The sequence below is a fragment of the Scyliorhinus torazame genome, chromosome 19 (assembly GCF_047496885.1).
Source record: "Scyliorhinus torazame isolate Kashiwa2021f chromosome 19, sScyTor2.1, whole genome shotgun sequence".
In the NCBI taxonomy this organism is placed as follows: domain Eukaryota; kingdom Metazoa; phylum Chordata; class Chondrichthyes; order Carcharhiniformes; family Scyliorhinidae; genus Scyliorhinus; species Scyliorhinus torazame.
In genome coordinates, this window is record NC_092725.1 from 83,312,257 (window position 1) to 83,332,115 (window position 19,859).

At 48.7% G+C, this 19,859-nt stretch overlaps 1 protein-coding gene across 5 annotated transcripts in view; it reads left to right on the forward strand.

The window, feature by feature from the left end:
- Positions 1-19,859, forward strand: part of cacna1c (calcium channel, voltage-dependent, L type, alpha 1C subunit) — a 1,623,635-nt gene that overhangs the window by 1,557,525 nt on the left and 46,251 nt on the right. For 4 of the 5 annotated variants that reach the window (XM_072484617.1, XM_072484613.1, XM_072484614.1 and 1 more), the window contains 2 exons: positions 1,262-1,288; positions 18,259-18,378. In XM_072484617.1, the coding sequence (XP_072340718.1) occupies positions 1,262-1,288; positions 18,259-18,378 (147 nt within the window). The remainder of the gene's footprint in view (positions 1-1,261; positions 1,289-18,258; positions 18,379-19,859) is intronic. The other variant, XM_072484615.1, reaches the window with a different exon arrangement.

A 19,859-nucleotide genomic window follows, 5' to 3' on the forward strand; every position in this document is an offset into this window, starting at 1 on the left:
AAGCATTATTGTAGTAGCCCTAGTGTTAGGATACCAGACAAGACTCTACTTTTTGTTAGGTTCCCGGATGAGAAACCCAACAATTTTGCAATTTGTAAAACTGTAAGGAAAAGATCCTTCACCCCAGGGGTGATAACTCTGACCAGTAGGTGTCTTTTATTTCAAAATAAACTTTAATTTGAACACAGAATTAACCACATTAACATCAAAGAAATAGTTTTACAACTAACAGTTAACCAGTTCTTAAATAAAAGGAAACACTTTAACGTATGCCCTACACCTTCATTCTGTATATTCCAATCAAGAAATCCATTAAAGTTCAAATGCTACTTATAAATAAGTTTAACAGATCAGGTTTGCTTATTGTTCTCTGTGTAGAGACCTTGTGGAGAGAGTCCCTTTCAAGAGCAGACACAAAACATTTCTGTTCAACTCAAAAAACCCATGGTAAAATTACAAAAACTACAGATAGGCCTAGCTCCACCTTTTAATTACATCAACTGTATCCCAAGCAGAAGGCATCTGCCCACTAGGATGTGCATGACCTGCGTAGTTAGGACTAAACACAATCCATCATAAATTATCTATATGCCAGGGAATCTCCAAAAACATAAACAATATTCCATTAGCTCTCCAAATGTAAACAAGTAAATGGTTAAAATCAATGATTACCTCACCTCTACAATCATTAATCATAGCTTTAGCAGACATACTGCCTGTATGTATTTGGGTCCAGGGTTTTTACTAACATTACTGCAACAGTATATAAAATATAGGCCGGAATTCTCTGGCCGTTTGCTGGTGGCCGAATTCTCTGGTCTCGCTGGCTGCGCACCCCCTCCAGTGGGTCCCGGTGATGTGGGGTGATTTCAATGGGAATTCCCATTGAAAGCTGAGAATCCCACCAGCGAACAGCGTGCCACCTCCCACCACCGAGAAACTCGCGGCTGGGAGGCTAGCGAATCCAGTCCATAATATATAACAATTTCCTACATTCATCGCACTTGTTAGCTCTGACCTTCACTCCTGTCAAGTGAGATTTTGTGATAGGTGCACAACTTTGCTGAATTTAGCTTTATGTAAGTGTTGGGAAGTCCACTACCAAAAACAGGCTGTGCAAGCTTAACTCAGCCCAGACACAACAGAGCGCACTATAATGTGGAGCCCGACATGCCACACTGCTTTATGTTTGCCAAGAGCTGTCATGTATGTCTAATTAAATAATTTTTCTTGTCTGTTTTTGTGCTCTCTTGTGAAACAGGACGCGGTATTATGAAACATTGGTACGGTATGTACCCTTCTGAGTGTTCTTTCATTTTAATTATAGCCGTTTCAACCTTTGAAGTATTCTTGTTCCCGTTCAATAATAAATATATTTATTGCATGAGCTAAATTATTTTTAGAATCTCTTCATATTCACCTCTTCTTCTGCAACATAATTGTCTGACAAAGGGCAAACACATGTATATCCAAGCCTCATCTAATGCTGCCTTGAGCCAAATACGAAGGGACATGTGAGAGTTGTGTATGTTACTTTATCTTCCAATTCCACAGGAGCATTGGAACATAAGTAGGCTTTGTAGCTGCTGTTTTGACTTATTTTGCGCCATTGAAATAATATATTGACATTGGATAAATCCAACACGTCGCAATTTGCGCACACAATAATAGTTATTGTCACAAGTAGGCTTACATTAACACTGCAATGAAGTTAATGTGAAAATCCTCTAATTGCCACACTCCGGCGCCTGTCAGGGTACACAGAAGGAGAATTCAGAATGTCCAATTCACCTAACAAGCTATTCACCCAATAACCTATGGTGTAACAGAATCTTACAGCTAATATTTATCACAAACAAAATCTAATGACGAGTAAATTAATTTTGTAAATTCAAGTATCGATTGGGTTTTTTTAACAAACAATTTTATTGAGGTATTTTTTGGCATTGCAAACAGTTCCAGATAACAGAAATGTGCAAACATCAATATAAAACTAATACTTCAATCTAACCATACTGTACATGCCCGCTCCTCTATCCTAGACACTACCAGCCTATTTATCCCTCCTACTCTACTCTAATCTCCCCCCCCCCTCCCCCTGCTGACGTTCACTCTCCCGCGAAGAAGTCGATGAATGGTTGCCACCTTCGGGCGAACCACAATACAGGTCCCCTCAAGGCAAACTTAATTTTTTTCCATACCCAGAAAACTTGACATGTCCGAAAGCCATAGTTCGGTCTTCGGGGGTTTTGAGTCCCTCCATGCCAGCAGTATTCGCCACCGGGCTATTAGGGAAGCAAAGGCCAGAACATCTGCCTCTTTCTCCCCCTGGACTCCCGGGTCTTCCGAAACCCCGAAAAATGCCACCCCTGGACTCATCACCACCCTTGTTTTCTGCACCTGGGACATGACCCCCGCAAATCCCTCCCAGTACCCCCTAAGCTTAGGACATGCCCAAAACATGTGAACGTGGTTCGCTGGTCCTCCCGCGCATCTAGCACACTTGTCCCCTACCCCAAATAATTTGCTCATCCGAGCTACCGTCATGTGCCCCTGCACAAAGCCGCCTCCATGCGGTCCCAGATAGACCCCGTACCCACCATCCACTCACTTCCTTATCATGGCTATGTTAGCCGCCAGTAGTAGTTGATCAGACTCGGCAATGCCAGCAGAGGGCAGTAGAGCGGAGCTGCTGATTGGCTGTTGTGGGGAAAATCTGCATACGTCCGGTGCGGTCATTCTAACTTGAAGGTGTACCTGTGCAAGAGACCATAGCTGTTCAAGTGAAGACAAGCATCCAGCAGAGAGCTATAGAGCAGAGCTGCTGATTGGCTGTTGCAGTGAACATTTGCATACGTCCAGTGCGGTCACTCTAACTTGAAGGTGTACCTGTGCAAGGGACCCGAGCTGTTCAGGTGAAGACAAGCATCCAGCAGAGGGCAGTAGAGCGGAGCTGCTGATTGGCTGTTGCAGTGACCATTTGCATACGTCCGTTGCGTTCACTCTACCTTGAAGGTGTACCTGTGCAAGATACCCTAGCTGTTCAAGTGAAGACAAGCATCCAGCAGAGGGCAGTAGAACGGAGCTGCTGATTGGTTGTTGCGGGGAAAATTTGCATACGTCCGGTGCGGTCGCTCTAACTTGAAGGTGGTTTGTGGAGGAGCTGTTGTCAAGTGACACTTAAACCCAAAACACTTCCCCTACCCCCTCCTCTAACCACAAAAAAAACAACCGCTATAAAGATCAAGAGGAAGGCTCGAGGGCAGGTAGAAGTAGAAACAAGTTGAACCGTGACATCACAGCCTGCAGGGAAGGGATTGGCTGGTGACTGGTCAGTAGTTTTTCTGTTATTTTCCCTCAGATGCTATCGTACGGGGCGCAGAGGTTGCTGAGTGAGTGCTTGCTGAGAAGGGGAGTGAATAACAGGAAAGCTCTTTCTTTTTCTTTTTTTATCTAGAGGGGATGGCAGGGAAGGTAGTGCAATGTTCCTCCTGCAGAATGTTTGAGGTGAGGGATGCCGTCAGTGTCCCTGCTGATTTCATCTGTGGGAAGTGCACCCATCTCCAGTTCCTCAGAAACCGCATTAGGGAACTGGAGCTGGAGCTGGATGAACTTCGGATCATTCGGGAGGCAGAGGTGGTCATAGATAGAAGCTTCAGGGATGTAGTTACTCCGAAGAATAAAGATAGATGGGTGACGGAGAGAGGGGCTGGGAGGAAGCAGTCAGTACAGGGATCCCCTGTGGTCATTCCCCTTAGTAACAAGTATACCACTTTGGATACTGTTGGGGGGGCGGGGGCTTACCAGGGGTAAGCCACGGGGTACAGGTCTCTGGCCCAGAGTCTGTTCCTGTTGCTCAGAAGGGCAGGGGGGAGAGGAGCAGAGCATTAGTCATTGGAGACTCCATAGTTAGGGGGATAGATAGGAGATTCTGTGGGAATGAGAGAGACTCGCGGTTGGTGTGTTGCCTCCCAGGTGCCTGGGTCCGTGATGTCTTGGATCGTGTTTTCGGGAGCCTTAAGGGGGAGGGGGAGCAGCCCCAAGTCGTGGTCCACATAGGTACCAATGACATAGGTAGGAAAAGTGATAGGGCTGTAAGGCAGGAATTAAGGGAGCTAGGGTGGAAACTTAGCTCTAAGACAAACAGAGTTATTATCTCTGGGTTGTTACCCGTGCCACGTGCTAGCGAGACGAGGAATAGGGAGAGAGAGGAGTTGAACACGTGGCTACACGGATGGTGCAGGAGGGAGGGTTTCAGATTTCTGGATAATTGGGGCTCATTCTGGGGTCAGTGGGACCTCTACAAATGGGATGGTCTACACCTGGACCAGAGGGGTACCAATATCCTGGAGGGGAAATTTGCTAATCCTCTTCGGGAGGGTTTAAACTAGTTCAGCGGGGGCTTGGGAACCTGAATTGTAGCTCCAGTATACAGGAGGTTGAGAGTAGTGAGGTCATGAGTAAGGTTTCAAAGTGCAGGAGTGTACCGGCAGGCAGGAAGGTGGTTTAAAGTGTGTCTTCTTCAATGCCAGGAGCATCCGGAATAAGGTGGGTGAACTTGCAGCATGGGTTGGTACATGGGACTTCGATGTTGTCGCCATTTCGGAGACATGGATAGAGCAGGGACAGGAATGGTTGTTGCAGGTGCCGGGTTTTAGATATTTCAGTAAGCTCAGGGAAGGTGGTAAAAGAGGGGGAGGGGTGGCATTGTTAGTCAAGGACAGTATTACGGTGGCAGAAAGGACGTTTGGTGAGGACACGTCTACTGAGGTAGTATGGGCTGAGGTTAGAAAGAGGAAAGGAGAGGTCACCCTGTTAGGGGTTTTCTATAGGCCTCCCAAAAATTCCAGAGATGTAGAGGAAAGGATTGCAAAAATGCTTCTGGATAGGAGCGAAAGCAACAGAGTAGTTGTTATGGGGGCTTTAACTTTCCAAATATTGACTGGAAACGCTATAGTTTGAGTACTTTAGATGGATCCGTTTTTGTCCAATGTGTGCAGGAGGGTTTCCTGACACAGTATGTAGATAGGCCAACGAGAGGCAAGGCCATTTTGGATTTGGTACTGGGTAATGAACCAGGACAGGTGTTAGATTTGGAGGTAGGTGAGCACTTTGGTGATAGTGACCACAATTCGATTACGTTTACTTTAGTGATGGAAAGGGATAGGTATATACCGCAGGGCAAGAGTTATATCTGGGGGAAAGGCAATTATGATGCGATGAGGCAAGACTTAGGATGCATTGGCTGGAGAAGAAAACTGCAGGGGATGGGCACAATGGAAATGTGGAGCTTGTTCAAGGAACAGCTACTGCGTGTCCTTGATAAGTATGTACCTGTCAGGCAGGGAGGAAGTGGTCGAGCAAGGGAACCGTGGTTTACTAAAGCAGTCGAAACACTGATCAAGAGGAAGAAGAAGGCTTATGTAAAGATGAGACATGAAGGTTCAGTTAGGGCGCTCGAGAGATACAAGTTAGCTAGGAAGGACCTAAAGAGAGAGCTAAGAAGAGCCAGGAGGGGACATGAGAAGTCTTTGGCAGGTAGGATCAAGGATAACCCTAAAGATTTCTATGGATATGTCAGGAATAAAAGAATGACTCGGGTAAGAGTAGGGCCAGTCAAGGACAGTAGCGTGAAGTTGTGCGTGGAGTCCGAGGAGATAGGAGAGGTGCTAAATGAATATTTTTCGTCAGTATTCACACAGGAAAAAGATAATGTTGTCGAGGAGAATACTGAGATTCAGGCTACTAGACTAGAAGGGCTTGAGGTTCATAAGGAGGAGGTGTTAGCAATTCTGGAAAGTGTGAAAATAGATAAGTCCCCTGGGCCGGATGGGATTTATCCTAGGATTCTCTGGAAAGCTAGGGAGGAGATTGCTGAGCCTTTGGCTTTGATCTTTAAGTCATCTTTGTCTACAAGAATAGTGCCAAAAGACTGGAGGATCGCAAATGTTGTACCCTTGTTCAAGAAGGGACGTAGAGACAACCCCGGTAACTATAGACCAGTGAGCCTTACTTCTGTTGTGGACAAAATCTTGGAAAAGTTGAGAAGAGATAGGATGTATAATCACCTGGAAAGGAATAATTTGATTAGAGATAGTCAATACGGTTTTTTGAAGGGTAGGTCGTGCCTCACAAACCTTATTGAGTTCTTTGAGAAGCTGACCAAACAGGTGGATGAGGGTAAAGCAGTTGATGTGGTGTATATGGATTTCAGTAAAGCGTTTGATAAGGTTTCCCACAGTAGGCTATTGCAGAAAATGCGGAGGCATGGGATTCAGGGTGATTTAGCAGTTTGGATCAGAAATTGGCTAGCTGGAAGAAGAAAAAGGTTGGTGGTTGATGGGAAATGTTCAGACTGGAGTCCAGTTATTCGTGGTGTACCACAAGGATCTGTTTTGGTGCCACTGCTGTTTGTCATTTTTATAAATGACCTGGAGGAGGGCGTAGAAGGATGGGTGAGTAAATTTGCAGATGACACTAAAGTCGGTGGAGTTGTGGACAGTGCGGAAGAATGTTACAAGTTACAGAGGGACATAGATAAGCTGCAGCGCTGGGCTGAGAGGTGGCAAATGGAGTTTAATGCAGAAAAGTGTGAGGTGATTCATTTTGGAAGGAATAACAGGAAAACAGAGTACTGGGCTAATGGTAAGATTCTTGGCAGTGTGGATGAGCAGAGAGATCTCGGTGTCCATGTACATAGATCCCTGAAAGTTGCCACCCAGGTTGAGAGAGTTGTTAAGAAGGCGTATGGTGTGTTAGCTTTTATTGGCAGAGAGATTGAGTTTCATTTGGAGTATTGCGTGCAATTCTGGTCGCCGCATTATAGGAAGGATGTGGAAGCATTGGAAAGGGTGCAGAGGAGATTTACCAGAATGTTGCCTGGTCTGGAGGGAAGATCTTATGAGGAAAGGCTGAGGGACTTGAGGCTGTTTTCGTTAGAGAGAAGAAGGTTAAGAGGTGACTTAATTGAGGCATACAAGATGATCAGAGGATTGGATAGGGTGGACAGTGAGAGCCTTTTTCCTCGGATGGGGATGTCTAGCACGAGGGGACATAGCTTTAAATTGAGGGGAGATAGATATAGGACAGATGTCAGAGGTATGTTCTTTACTCAGAGAGTAATAAGGGTGTGGAATGCCCTGCCTGCAACAGTAGTGGACTTGCCAACACTAAGGGCATTCAAATGGTCATTGGATAGACATATGGATGATAAGGAAATAGTGTAGATGGGCTTTAGAGTGGTTTCACAGGTCAGCGCAACATCGAGGGCCGAAGGGCCTGTACTGCGCTGTAATGTTCTATGTGCTATGTTCTATGCCAGTCCCCCCTTGCTGCGGCTCCTTTCAAGCATCGCCTCCTTCACCTGCGGGGATTTTCCCGCCCAGACAAAGCTCATGATGATTTTGCCAGTCCTTTTGAAGAAGGACCGTGGGATAAAGATCGGGAGGCACTGGAAGATGAACGGAAATCTAGGGAGGATTGTCACCTTTACAGTCTGCACCCTCCCCGCCAGTGACACGGGAGTGCATCCCATGTCCGAACCTCCCTCTTCATTTGTTCCACCACTCTAGTCAAATTTAACTTATGCAACCTGCCCCAGTCTCGTGCCACCTGTATCCCCAAGTACCGTAAACTTTCCTCCACCAGCCTAAATGGCAGCTCCTTCAGTCCATTCTCCTGGCCCCTTGCCTGCACCACAAACATCTCACTCTTGGCCATATTTAATTTGTACCCTGAAAACCAGCCGAACTTGCTCAATGTTTCCAGTATATTTTCATCCTGGCCAGTGGGTCCGACATGTACAGGAGCAGGTCGTCCGCATAGAGAGAGACCCTATTTTCCGCCACCACCCCCATAGTCATTCCCTTCCACCCCTTTGCAGCTCTCAACGCCATCGCCAATGGCTCTATGGCCAACGCGAACAGCAACGGGGAGAGTGGGCACCCCTCTCTGGTCCCGCGATGTAGTATGAAATAATCTGACATCCTGTTCGTCCTAACGCTAGCTTTTGGGGCCTGGTACAATAGTCTGACTCAATTAACCAGTCCCTCCCCAAACCCAAACCGTCCAAGCACCTCCCACAAATAGCCCCACTCCACCCGGTCGAAGGCCTTCTCAGCGTCCATTGCCACCACAACGTCCACCTCCTTGCCCGTCTGGGGCATCATGATCACATTGAGCAATCTTCTCAAGTTAGCTGTCAGTTGCCTGCCTTTCACAAACCCTGTCTGATCGTCCCCAATCACCTCCAGTACGCAGACCTCAATTCTAATCATCAGGACCTTGGCCAGGAGCTTGGCATCCACATTGATCAGGGAGATTGGCCTGTATGACCCGCAGGATTCCTGGTCCTTGTTACCTATTGTTTTGTTGACTCATTATAAGACATCGCTTAACATCGTCTCTGCAGAATTTGGTAGCAGAAAGTTTGCTCCTGAGAATTCAATAACAAAATAGACATAAATCTTCAGCCACTAAGTTGCATCATCAAGTGGGTTACTGCGCACCACTAGCAAATTTTTCACAATATGACTTTCCATTTATAACGTGAGAATGTTAGATTGTACTGTGCATAAAGAGGTGCTCATCCAGAAAACTTCATTTTTTAAAAATGGTTATGTGTTTTGCAGAATATGTACAATATATAATGTTTGTAACTATGTTGTATAATGCAAGAACAGCTATATTTACAGCTAGTCACTGTGGGATCCGTTTATATTCAGATTTTTAAAATCTGTCTGACTGCAGGTCTCCATTAATTTCATTGATCATGCCACAGTTTACCATGGCATTTTATAATTTAATAATATGGTGAGTCACAGGATTGCGGCGGGGGCGAGGGACATCAGCCAATCGAGTATCATCGTGAGGTGACACTGCAAAACAAAAGACAAAGCGCATGATAAGATCGCGAGGCGGCATGGTGTGGTAGTGGAATGGTGAGTCACGAGCCAGAGAGACATCGCAATGCATTGGGAGCACACTTGGTTGACCCATGCTGACCTCCGCCTCTGCGACTGCCCACTCTGCCACCCCGCTGACCAGGTCCAACAACCTCTGCTCCGTGAAGGTGAGTACCCGCAGGTCCAGCCGGCACACCTCCGGTCTTCTCCCACTCCCGGCGTTTGTGGGTGCCTTCTCCTGGGAGGACAGATAATGCACAGTGTGCGACACTCGGATATGGGCAGCACAGTGTGTCCGCAGCTGGTGGTCTATGTGTGCGGGGCACCTGGCCATGACGAGCGGTATGGGTGTTAGATTGAGTTGCAGGGTGGGATGCTGGGGCGGGGCTGCCCACGGCTGGGGTTCCGTCACTCTCTTGGAGGGGGGGGGGGGGCGATGGGGCTATGGGACAGGGGTGGTGCCAGGGGCACGATGGTGGTGACTCACCCATCCTCACCCAGCGCTACCTACCGGTGCACTTGGTGAGGGGGCAGGGGATGGTTCTGATAGTGAGGGGTGGGGATGTGTGGGACTGCGGTTGTGCCAGTGGTGGTGACTCACCTGGGCCACCCCGAGGAAGTCATGCAGCTTCTTTCGGCCACCTGTGCCCAGGCCCAGTTCACGTCGGCAGGTGGCAGCCTCCCTTTCACCCAGGAAACCTGTCCTGTCTCTCCTTCACAGCATCCAGCAGTATCTCTAGCTCTGCATCGATGAACATTGGGGCTGCTCTTCGTGGTGCAATCTTCTTGGCTGGAATGAGAGTGTGTGGGAGTGGAGTGCTTATATGCAGCTCCAGCTGTCAGACTCTCCAGTGCAAATCCCGACCCCAGCGAATCTAACACTGGCATGAGTTGGAATTGCACTTGTTCCATGTGGCACGAGTGCTGGCCCATTTGCAGGTCCTGAATGGCTCTGGGACTGGCGCTCCCATCGGGACAGTGGAACACCCCCTATTCAATCCCAGTATCAGGACTTTGGGCTGGATTCTCTGATTTTGAGGTTATGCCCAGAGGAAGTGTTTAGTCTTACGATGAGAAAGTCAGCACCACCCCTGCACTGATGCTCTTCCCAGTGGGGGGCTAGCAGCCACACCACATAAAACCCCCAGTGTTCCCAACAGAAACAGCTGGAGAATTGCCGGGTCCGTGGCCGCGCATGTGCACGGTGACGACCTGCAACGTTCTCATTGTATAACATGGCGCCGTCCGCTATAGACACAGTCCGCAGCCGCCACGCGAGGTTGACGAAAACTCAGAGCACAAGTGATCCACGCCGTCGGGAAGCCAGCCCATCGGGGGCAGAGCATCAGGGGAGAGCCTTCAGGTGACATCCTGAGGCGGTCCCAATGGTGTGAGTCATACTCACCGATGTAGCCATTTTGGAAGGGCGGAGCATCCAAAAACAGGCGGTGCCCCCGATTTCGGAGTCAAAACGGGTTATCCACCCAATCGCCAAATTCGATATTGCCGTTGGAAAGCGGGGAATACTGCCCTTAGTCTCTAAAACAGAGAATCCCGCTCATAGTCTCCCAAATGGAGAACCTCCTGCCAATGTAAGATCATCATAAAAATGACCACCAATACACATGCGCATTTGTCCATGCGTGCGCCGAAAACCAATCATGGATTTTGTCCTTCCAAACTAGGGTTTTATCAAGGGTTATTATTAAATTATAAAATGCCATTGTAAATTGTGACATGACCAATCAAATGAATGGATTTTTAAAATCTGAATATAAACGGATCCCACAGTGACTAGTTGTAAATATAGAATAGTGCGAGTCCAGTCTGTAAAACATCCCATAATATTGTACATCTTATACTAGAGATTGTTATTAGTTTGTGTCAGCTCTCCAGATGCCTGACATAATTTCCCAATAATGAAACAAGCAAAAGGGAAAAGGGTGAAATACAGAAAGAATAACTGATAAATGGAAAATACTGGACAGAATAAACAGGTTTTGCAGCATTTGTGTCAAAGCTTGGATTGATGGTTCAGAGCACTGAGCCTTGGATTGATGGTTCAGAGCACTGAGTCTTGGATTGATGGTTCAGATCACTGAGTCTTGGATTGATGGTTCAGAGCACTGAGTCTTGGATTGATGGTTCAGAGCACTGAGCCTTGGATTGATGGTTCAGAGCACTGCGCCTTGGATTGATGGTTCAGAGCACTGAGCCTTGAAATGATGGTTCAGAGCACTGAGCCTTGGATTGATGGTTCAGAGCACTAAACCTTGTCCAGAACTGAAAGGTAAGGGGCGCAATTTACTTGAAAACTTTCTATGTCCAGTATCAAGCGTGTTTGGCAGGGTGTTTCTCAGCATCTGCAGCGCTGAAAAACTTCCCCCTATTCAACGGGACTTTGCCGTTTTTTTTGTCCTCGGGGAGATTCTCTCTGCCAAGGCTGAACTTAGAGTGATTTCCTGCTGGCGAACGTCAGGGTGCCTTTTTGGAGAGCTACCCTGATCTTTCCCTCCGCCACACTTTCAGGTTTCCCTCACCGTTTTCAACACTCCTCCCCCCACTTTGGGGATGTGCCTGGGAACCCCTCCTCCTGGTGAGGCCCCCCCGGCCCGATCCCTGGTATTGCCAACCTAGAGCCCAGGCACCCTGGCACTGCTAGCCTGGCTCCATGGCAGTGCTACCTGGGCACCTAGGTGCTCGGGTACCAGAGGAATGCCAGGGTAATACCCTGCCCTGTCCCTGGCCACCCGTGGATCTCTACTGGCCTGGGAGATCCCCCTGGTGCCGTTACGCTGGTCCACATTTGTGTGAACCAGTATTAAACAGCGCCCTGGCAAGATCTCGCAGGCATGGCCATTTAGTCCCAGACGTAGGGAGAAGCTGCCGAACATATATTTAAGTGATGCGTAGTACGCAATACGCCTCATTAAAATATGCTCACTTGGGTCATGCCCAGCGAGGACGAGATACAGATCGCGACATCTCACGAGATTCTGTTGGATCTCACAAGATGTTTTGAACGTCACAAATTTTGCGAGAGGCCTCTCATGAGATTCAATGGCCTTGTCCCAACACCAACTTGGACACAATGTGGCCGCTGAATCACGCCCTAGATTCCTCACCAAAGATATATTGTAATTTATTTTCATTTATTTCTTGCTAGCAATTGCCTGCTTCATCGCTCCAAATGACATCATGGAGTAACCACTACAACTGCACATGCACTGGGTTGGCAGCAAATGCAGCCTATTTTCAAAGGGACAGGATCCTACCCAACATTTTTACAAAATATTTTTATTAAGTAACTTCTATATATATATATATATATAACACAACCAAAACCAAAAAGAGAACAAACAAGATATCTCATAACAAATAAATAAAACCCTACCGCCCCACCCTCCCTGCCGTTCCCCTCCACCCACTCTGCCTCCCACGTTTCTACCCCCTATAACCCCCCCATCACATCTGATATCTTAACTATCCTTGAAGAAGCACGGTAGCATAGTGGTTAGCACAATTGCTTCACAGCTCCAGGGTCCATGGTTCGATTCCGGCTTGGGTCACTGTCTGCGGTGTCTGCACGTCCTCCCCGTGTGTGCGTGGGTTTCCTCCGGGTGCTCCGGTTTCCTCCCACAGTCCAAAGATGTGCAGGTTAGGTGGATTGGCCATGATAAATTGCCCTTAGTGTCCAAAATTGCCCTTAGTGTTGAGTGGGGTTACTGGGTTATGGGGATAGGGTGTGGAGGTGATGACCTTGGGTAGGGTGCTCTTCTCCAAGAGCCGGTGCAGACTCGATGGGCCGAATGGCCTCCTTCTGCACTGTAAATTCTATGAAAGGCAATAAACGGCCTACATTTCCAGGCAAACCCCCCCCCCCCCCCCCCCCCCCACAGACTCTCTCAAGGCGAACTTGATTTTTTTTCCAGCCTAAGGAATTCTATGAGATCGCTCACCCACACCCCCGGCTTCGGCGCCCCCAAGTCCCTCCACTCCAACAAAATTCCTCTCCGGGATACCAGGAAGGCAAAGGCCAAAACATCAGCCTCTCTCGTCCATTGGACACCCGAGTCTTCCGACACTCCAAAAATCGCCACTTCTGGTCTCAGGACAACCTTAACCTTCAGTACCTCGGACATAACATAAGCGAACCCCCACCAGAACCCCTTCAGCTTCGGACAAGCCCAAAACATGTGGACATGGTTCGCAGGCCTTTCTGTGCACCACGTGCACCTATCCTCCACCCCCTCAAAGAACCTGCTCATTCTGGCTATCATCATATTCATCCTATGAAGCAATTTGAATTGAGTAAGGCTGAGCCTAGCACACGTTCACTCTCCTCAGATCCTCCTCCCATAACACAGCCTCTATCTCCCTCCCCAGCTCTTCCTCCCATTTCTTCTACCGGGGCTCCACCCCCCCCCCCCTCCCCCAATCCATTGATTCCTTATAAATCTCCGACACCCGATCCTCGCCAACTCCTGTTTTTTACACCACCTTGTCCTGCAGCGCCAGGGGTGGCAGGTCGGAAAAGGACGGCACCTGCTTCCTAACATAATCCCGAATCTGTAAGTACCGGAACCCATTCCCGCTGGGCAGCTCATACTCCTCTTCCAATTCCTCTACGCTCGAGAAGCTGCATCCCACAAATTGGTCCCCAAACCGGTCGATCCCCGCCCTACGCCACCCCTGGACACCCGCATCCAACACACCCGGTGTAAATCTATGATTCCCAGAAATCGGTGCCAGACCAACACACCCTCCAAACTCAGGTGCTGCTGCACTCTCAGGACGCCACCACCACCAGGATCGTGGACCACCTGGCCAGTGAGAATGCGCCATCAACAGTGCCCCTAAACTAGTGTACTTACTAGCGGCTGCCTCCATCCGCTCCCACACTGACCCCTCCCCCACTACCCACTTTCTAACCGTGGCTATATTCGCTGCCCAGTAATAGTTAATTAAATTTGGCAAGGCTTGCCCTACGTCCCAGTCCCAGCTGCACTTTCTTTACCCGTGGGAATTTCCCCGCCCACACAAACCCCAAAATCAGGGCATTAATTTTCCTAAAGAAGGCTTTTGGTTTAAAAATCAAAAGGTTCTGAAAAACAAATAAAAACCTCGGAAGCACCATCATTTTCACAGTTTGCTCCCGCCCCGCCAGTGACAGCGGGAGCACGATCCATCTCTTAAAATCTCTACCAGCTGCGCCAGATTCAATTTGCAGAATTGTTCCCATCTCTGCGCCATCTGGATGCACAAGTATCTAAAGTTTGTCCCCACCACTAAAACTGTAGCTTGCCCAGCCTCTCCTCCTGACCCCTTGCTTTGATCGGGGAGACCTTCCTCTACCCATGTTTAACTTATACCTGGAAACCCGCCAAATTCCTCTAAAATGCTCATGATGCCTCTCAATGGGTCTGAAATGTAAACCAACAGATCGTCCGCATATAGCGAAACTCTAAGCTCCACCCCCCCCCCCCCCCCCCCCCACTCCGCACTATCCCTTTCCAACTCCTTGATGCTCTAAGCACCATTGCCAATGGCTCTGTCGCCAAGGCAAAAAGCAACGGAGGGTGGGCATCCCTGTCTTGTCCCACGATGCAATCAAAAATACCCCAAACTCACCTAATTCATCTTGACACTCGCTACCAGCTTCCTATATATCAACCGGACCAGATCCACAAACCTCTGCCCTACCCGAACTGTTCCAGTACTTCCCACAGATCGTCCCAATCAAAGCCCTTCTCCTTGACCACATTGAAGGGGCATCATAATCACATTCAACAAGCGCCTAACGTTCACAGACAGATGCCTCCCCTTTACAAACCCCACCTGGTCCTCTCCTATCACCCCCGGCGCACAACCCTCAATCCGCGAGGCCAAGATCTTTGCCAACAGCTTGGCATCCACATTTAGCAGTAATATCGGTCGGTAAGACCCGCACTGCTCCAGGTCCTTGTCCTTCTTCAAAATTAAGGATATCGAAGCCTGCGATAATTTAGGAGGAAGATCTCCCTTCCCCCGCGCCTGATTGCCCGCCCTTACCAGCAGGGGCCTTGGATCCGCCAAAAATCTTTTATAAAATTCCACCAGGAACCCATCCGAGGCCAGGACTTCCTTGTCTACATTGTCCCCTTGCTCTCCATCACCATCACTGTCCAATGGGTGCCCCCAGCCCCTCTACCAAATCTTCCTCCACTTTGGGAAACTCCAACCCATCCAGAAATCGGCGCAATCCCTCTCCTCCCCACCGGGAGCTCCGATTCATATAGCCTCTTATGGAATTCCTCAAACGTCTCATTCACCCCCACCGGGTCCAAGACCGCCCTTCCCCTCCCATCCTTCACCTTTCCGATCTCCCTCGCCGCCTCCTGCTTCCTAAGTTGGTAGGCCATCATCCTGCTTGTCTTCTCCCCACATTCATACACTGCCTTCTGGCCCTCCGTAACTGCCCACTGTCTTCCCTGTGGATACCCCCAAAACTACATCTGGAGCTTCTGCTGCTCCTTCAACAAACCTGCCTCCGGGACCTCCGAGTATCTCCTATCGACCCACAGGATCTCCTTCACCATCTCTACCCGCTCCTCCCTATCCCTATGTGCTGGATCGATATAAACTCCCCCCTGACCACTGCCTTAAGCACCTCCCATAGCATGGCGGCCAAAACCTCACCCGTGTCATTCAGCTCCACATACCCCTGAATGGCGGCCCTCACCCGCTAGCACACCTCCTCGTCTTCTAGCAACCCCACGTCTAATCTCCTCCTCGTCTGCTAGCAACCCCATGCCTAATCTCCCCCTCGTCTGCTAGCAACCCCACATCTAATCTCCAATGCGGGCACTGGGCTCCCCTCCGATCCACTTGCTAGTCCACCCAGTGCAGCGCGTGGCCAGAGACCACAATCACCGAATATCCCGAGTGGACTACGTCCGCAAGCAGAGCCTTATCCACCACATGGTAATCGATCCGTGAGTATACCCTGTGCACATGTGAAAAGTACGAAAATTCCTTCCCCCTCAGCCTCCAAGGATCCACCCCCCCATGCGCTCCATGAACCCATTTAGCTCCTTCCCCACCCCCGACACACTTCCTCATTGCGGACTCGACCGATCCAATCTCAACTCGATAACCGTATTAAAATCCCACCCCCATAATCAACCGGTGCGAGTCCAGGTCTGGGATCTTCCCCAACACCCGTCTCATGAATTTGACATCATCCCAATTTGGGGCATACACGTTCAACAGGACCACTGGCATCCCCTTCAAGTTACCGCTCACCATCACAAACCTTCCCCCCGGATCTGATACTGTAGTCCCCATTTCAAACGCTACCCACTTATTTATCGGCACCGCCTCTCCCCGCATATTCATATCCAACCCTGAGTGAAAAACCTGTCCTACCCAGCCCTTCCTCAGCCTAGTCTGGTCCCCAATCTTCAAATGCATTTCCTGTAGAAATTACACATCCGCCTTCAAGCTCCTCAGGTGTGAGGACATGCGCGACCGCTTGACCAGCCCTCTCACGTTCCATGTGACTAGCCTGGTCAGTGACACCTTGCCCCCCCACCCCCTCCCCTGCCGATCAACCATAATCCTTCTTGGGCCAGCCCCCGCCTCACGTCCCACAACCCTTTAGGTCCGCCCTCGGATGTCCACCGTCACCAACGCCCTCCTTATTGCATATCACTCGCCCCACCCCCCGTCAGCAATCCCCTCCCTCCCCTAAACACAACAACAATCCCATTCCCCTCTACAGCTCTAACAACCTGTTCACCCCTTACTGCGCTCCCGTGAACTAGCTCACCCAGCTAGCCTGGGAGCCCCCTCCCATGGCGCTAAACATCCTACCCCCCACTGATTTCCCCCCTCCCCCCAAAGAAGGGCCGGGTACAGCATCCCGACCTTCACCCACTTCTTAAAGAGGGCAGGCTTGACCCCGTTGAATCCAGCTCTCCTCTTTGCCAGTTCCACGCCCAGGTCCTGATATACCCGGAGCTCGTTACCTTCCCAGGTGCATCTCCTCGTCTGCCTGGCCCACTGCAAGATCTTCTCTTCATCCAAAAACCGGTGTAGCCTCACCACCATCGCCCTTAGCGGCTTGTTCATCAGCACCCTAAGCGTCCGGTTGACTTCCGGGGGCTGGTCAAAGGCCTCTCCCCGATTAGCTGCTCCAACATCTTGGCTACATAAGAGCTTGCATCTGGTCTCTCGATGCCCTCTGCCATCCCCATTATTCTCAAATTCTGCTTCCGGGAGCAGTTCTCCAGATCCTCCACTTTCTCCTTGAGCCGCTTCTGCGTCTCCTTCAACATCCCAATTTTGGCCGCCAGCGAGGTAAGCTGCTTCTTGTGTTTCCCCTCTGCCTCCTCCACCTTCTGGAGTGCCTGGCTCTTGGTTTCCAGCCTCAGCTTCAGACGGTCAATCATCGCTTTTAGCGGGTCTACCATCTTCGCCAGATCCTCCTGAGCCTCCCTCCTCTGATCGCTGAACTTTTCGTTCAGGTAGTCCACCAACTGCTTCTCGACCATTGGGCTGGTAGGCAGGACCCCTTACTCTTCACCATCTTTTCCTGAGTCACACAAAAAGTTTCTTGGTCTTGCAGCTCCTTCCTTCTGGACCCACTTCTGGTCCGCGGATCCATCCATCAATCTCAATAGTGGAGTATAACGTTCCTCCACCACCTCTGCACCTTTTTTCTCCAAACATCCACCCGGCAACCAGGGAAAAGGTGCAAAAAAAACACCTCAAGCAGGAGCTGCCAAATGTGCGACCTCTCACTCCATGGCCGCCACCGGAAATCCGATCCCACCAATTATGTCATAATTCTGATCATGAAACATTTGACTTCAAACACTTCAAAATTTAACTATAAGGGTTCCTTTTTTTTATTTTATAGTCCAAAAATCTGTGCCTTGAAATCACAGATATTAAAATGATTCCCTTGTAATCAGGGGATTCAATAATTACTTGTTAAGTCCTTTAGTTAAATGTTTTTGAGGTTTATTTGACACAGGTTTCTTTCTTTCAATACTGCTTGCCATTAACAGTACACATTTTTTAAAAGCTGGAAATATGAAACAAAAACAGAAAATGCTGGGAGCACTTAGAACACGGTCAGAAGATGGATTCTACTGTCTTTTCTCTGCTGTGTATTTCCAGTATTTTCTGTTTTTGTCACGAGGAATTAATGTGCAATTTTACAGTAGTAAGGGTTATTATACAGTAATTGGCTATTGAAGTGAATAATGTTCAGTCATTTAATTATGCTCATTACCTCTTCCCAAGGATATACTTTGCTCATCAGATTTACATCAGGTGCAAAAACTCTGCTGTGCTCTTATATTTTCAGCTCAGACTCCGAAGATAGCCGTTTGCCGATCATTCAGCGAGAGGAAGCATCTCCTGATGAGATTTATGATGAGAACTTTGAGGAAGATCCGAATTGCTGCAGTGAAGAAAGTATACGACTGTGAGTACTTCTTTCTAATACATTCACTGCTCATAATGGGTGGGGAAAACTCTTCAGATCGGAGTGGGGGGTCCTACAGAAGGATGTATAGCAGGAGGGAGGCATGCCGCCGACTTTCATGTTTTATTATTGGGGGGCTAATGCGGAGAAAATGTTGAGGTGGTATGAGGACCATGATGTTACTTGGGTGTGGATGGAGTCGGGGTCGTGCGAAGGTTCTAGCTTGGAGGCGCTGGTGATGGCATTGCTGCCTTTTGCCTGAGAAAAATAGTCTTTGAATCCGGTGGTCGTCTCCACTTTGAAAATGTGGCAGCAACTCCATCAGCATTTTAAGATGGGCCCTATTTGTAGGAATTATTTGTTTGAGCCGGTGAAACAGGATGCCACATTTGGGGGCAGGGAGGGGGTGTGTGGAAAGGTAAGGGATTTGTTTCTGGAGGGGCGGTTTGACAGCTTGGAGGAGTGGAAGGAGAAAGCAGGACCTGGGAGGGTGAGGGTACGTGTCACCATCCACTTTATTGGAGAGAATACTCTCCTATGCGGGGTGAGAAGTGGGAAGCATATCCAGTATATATGGATGGATCTTGGGCAAGAGCAGGTTTCGGTGAAAGTGGTGAAAGCCAGGTGGGAGGAGGAGCTGGGACCCAATTTTGAGGAGGAGGTGTGGAGTGAGTACTTCTGCAGGGTGAATGCTATGTCATCCGTGCAAGGTTGAGTTTGATATAGCTCAAGGTGGTGTTTAGAGTGCACCTCACCAAGGCCAGGACAAGTCGATTTTTTTGTGGGGGTTGGAGATAGGTGCAAGTAGTGTTGAAGAGAGCTTGCGAACCACACACACATTTTCTGGTCCTGTCCCAAATTGGTGGTTTTTTGGGGGTCTTTTTTCAGCAACATTTCGGCAATCCTCAATGCTGATTTAGAGCCCTGTGCATTAGTAGTTATATTTGGGATGTCGGACTAGCCTAGTTTAGGGCGGTGGCAGATGCCCTGGCATTTGCCTTGTTGATTGCTCAGTTTCGAATTCTGCTGAGTTGGAGGCAGACAATGCCATCTAATGCCTCAGCATGGCTCGGTGACTTGATGGAGTTTCTGTACCTTGAAGGTCAAGTTAACTGTGTGGGGGGGTCGATTGATAGGTTCTACCATCGATGCCGTCCATTCACTTTAAGGAATTGGTCACTGTTAACTGTTCGTGGGGGAGGTAGGGGGGTATGGGTGGTTTGGGTTGTATTTTCATTAAGGGAGGGATTGTTACAGTTATTGGCTGTTTTTTTAATCTGGCATTGATGCATGTGTTAGTTTTGCTTTGCAAATTTTTGGATATAAAATGCTAAAAGTTCAATGAAAAATGTTCAATTTTGTTTATAGCTTTACAAGTGTACAGTTTTGGTCTACTGTGTACAGTTTTGGTCTCCTTACTTGAGAAAGGATTTACTGGCACTGGAGGCAGTGCATATGACATTCACTCGGTTGATTCCGGA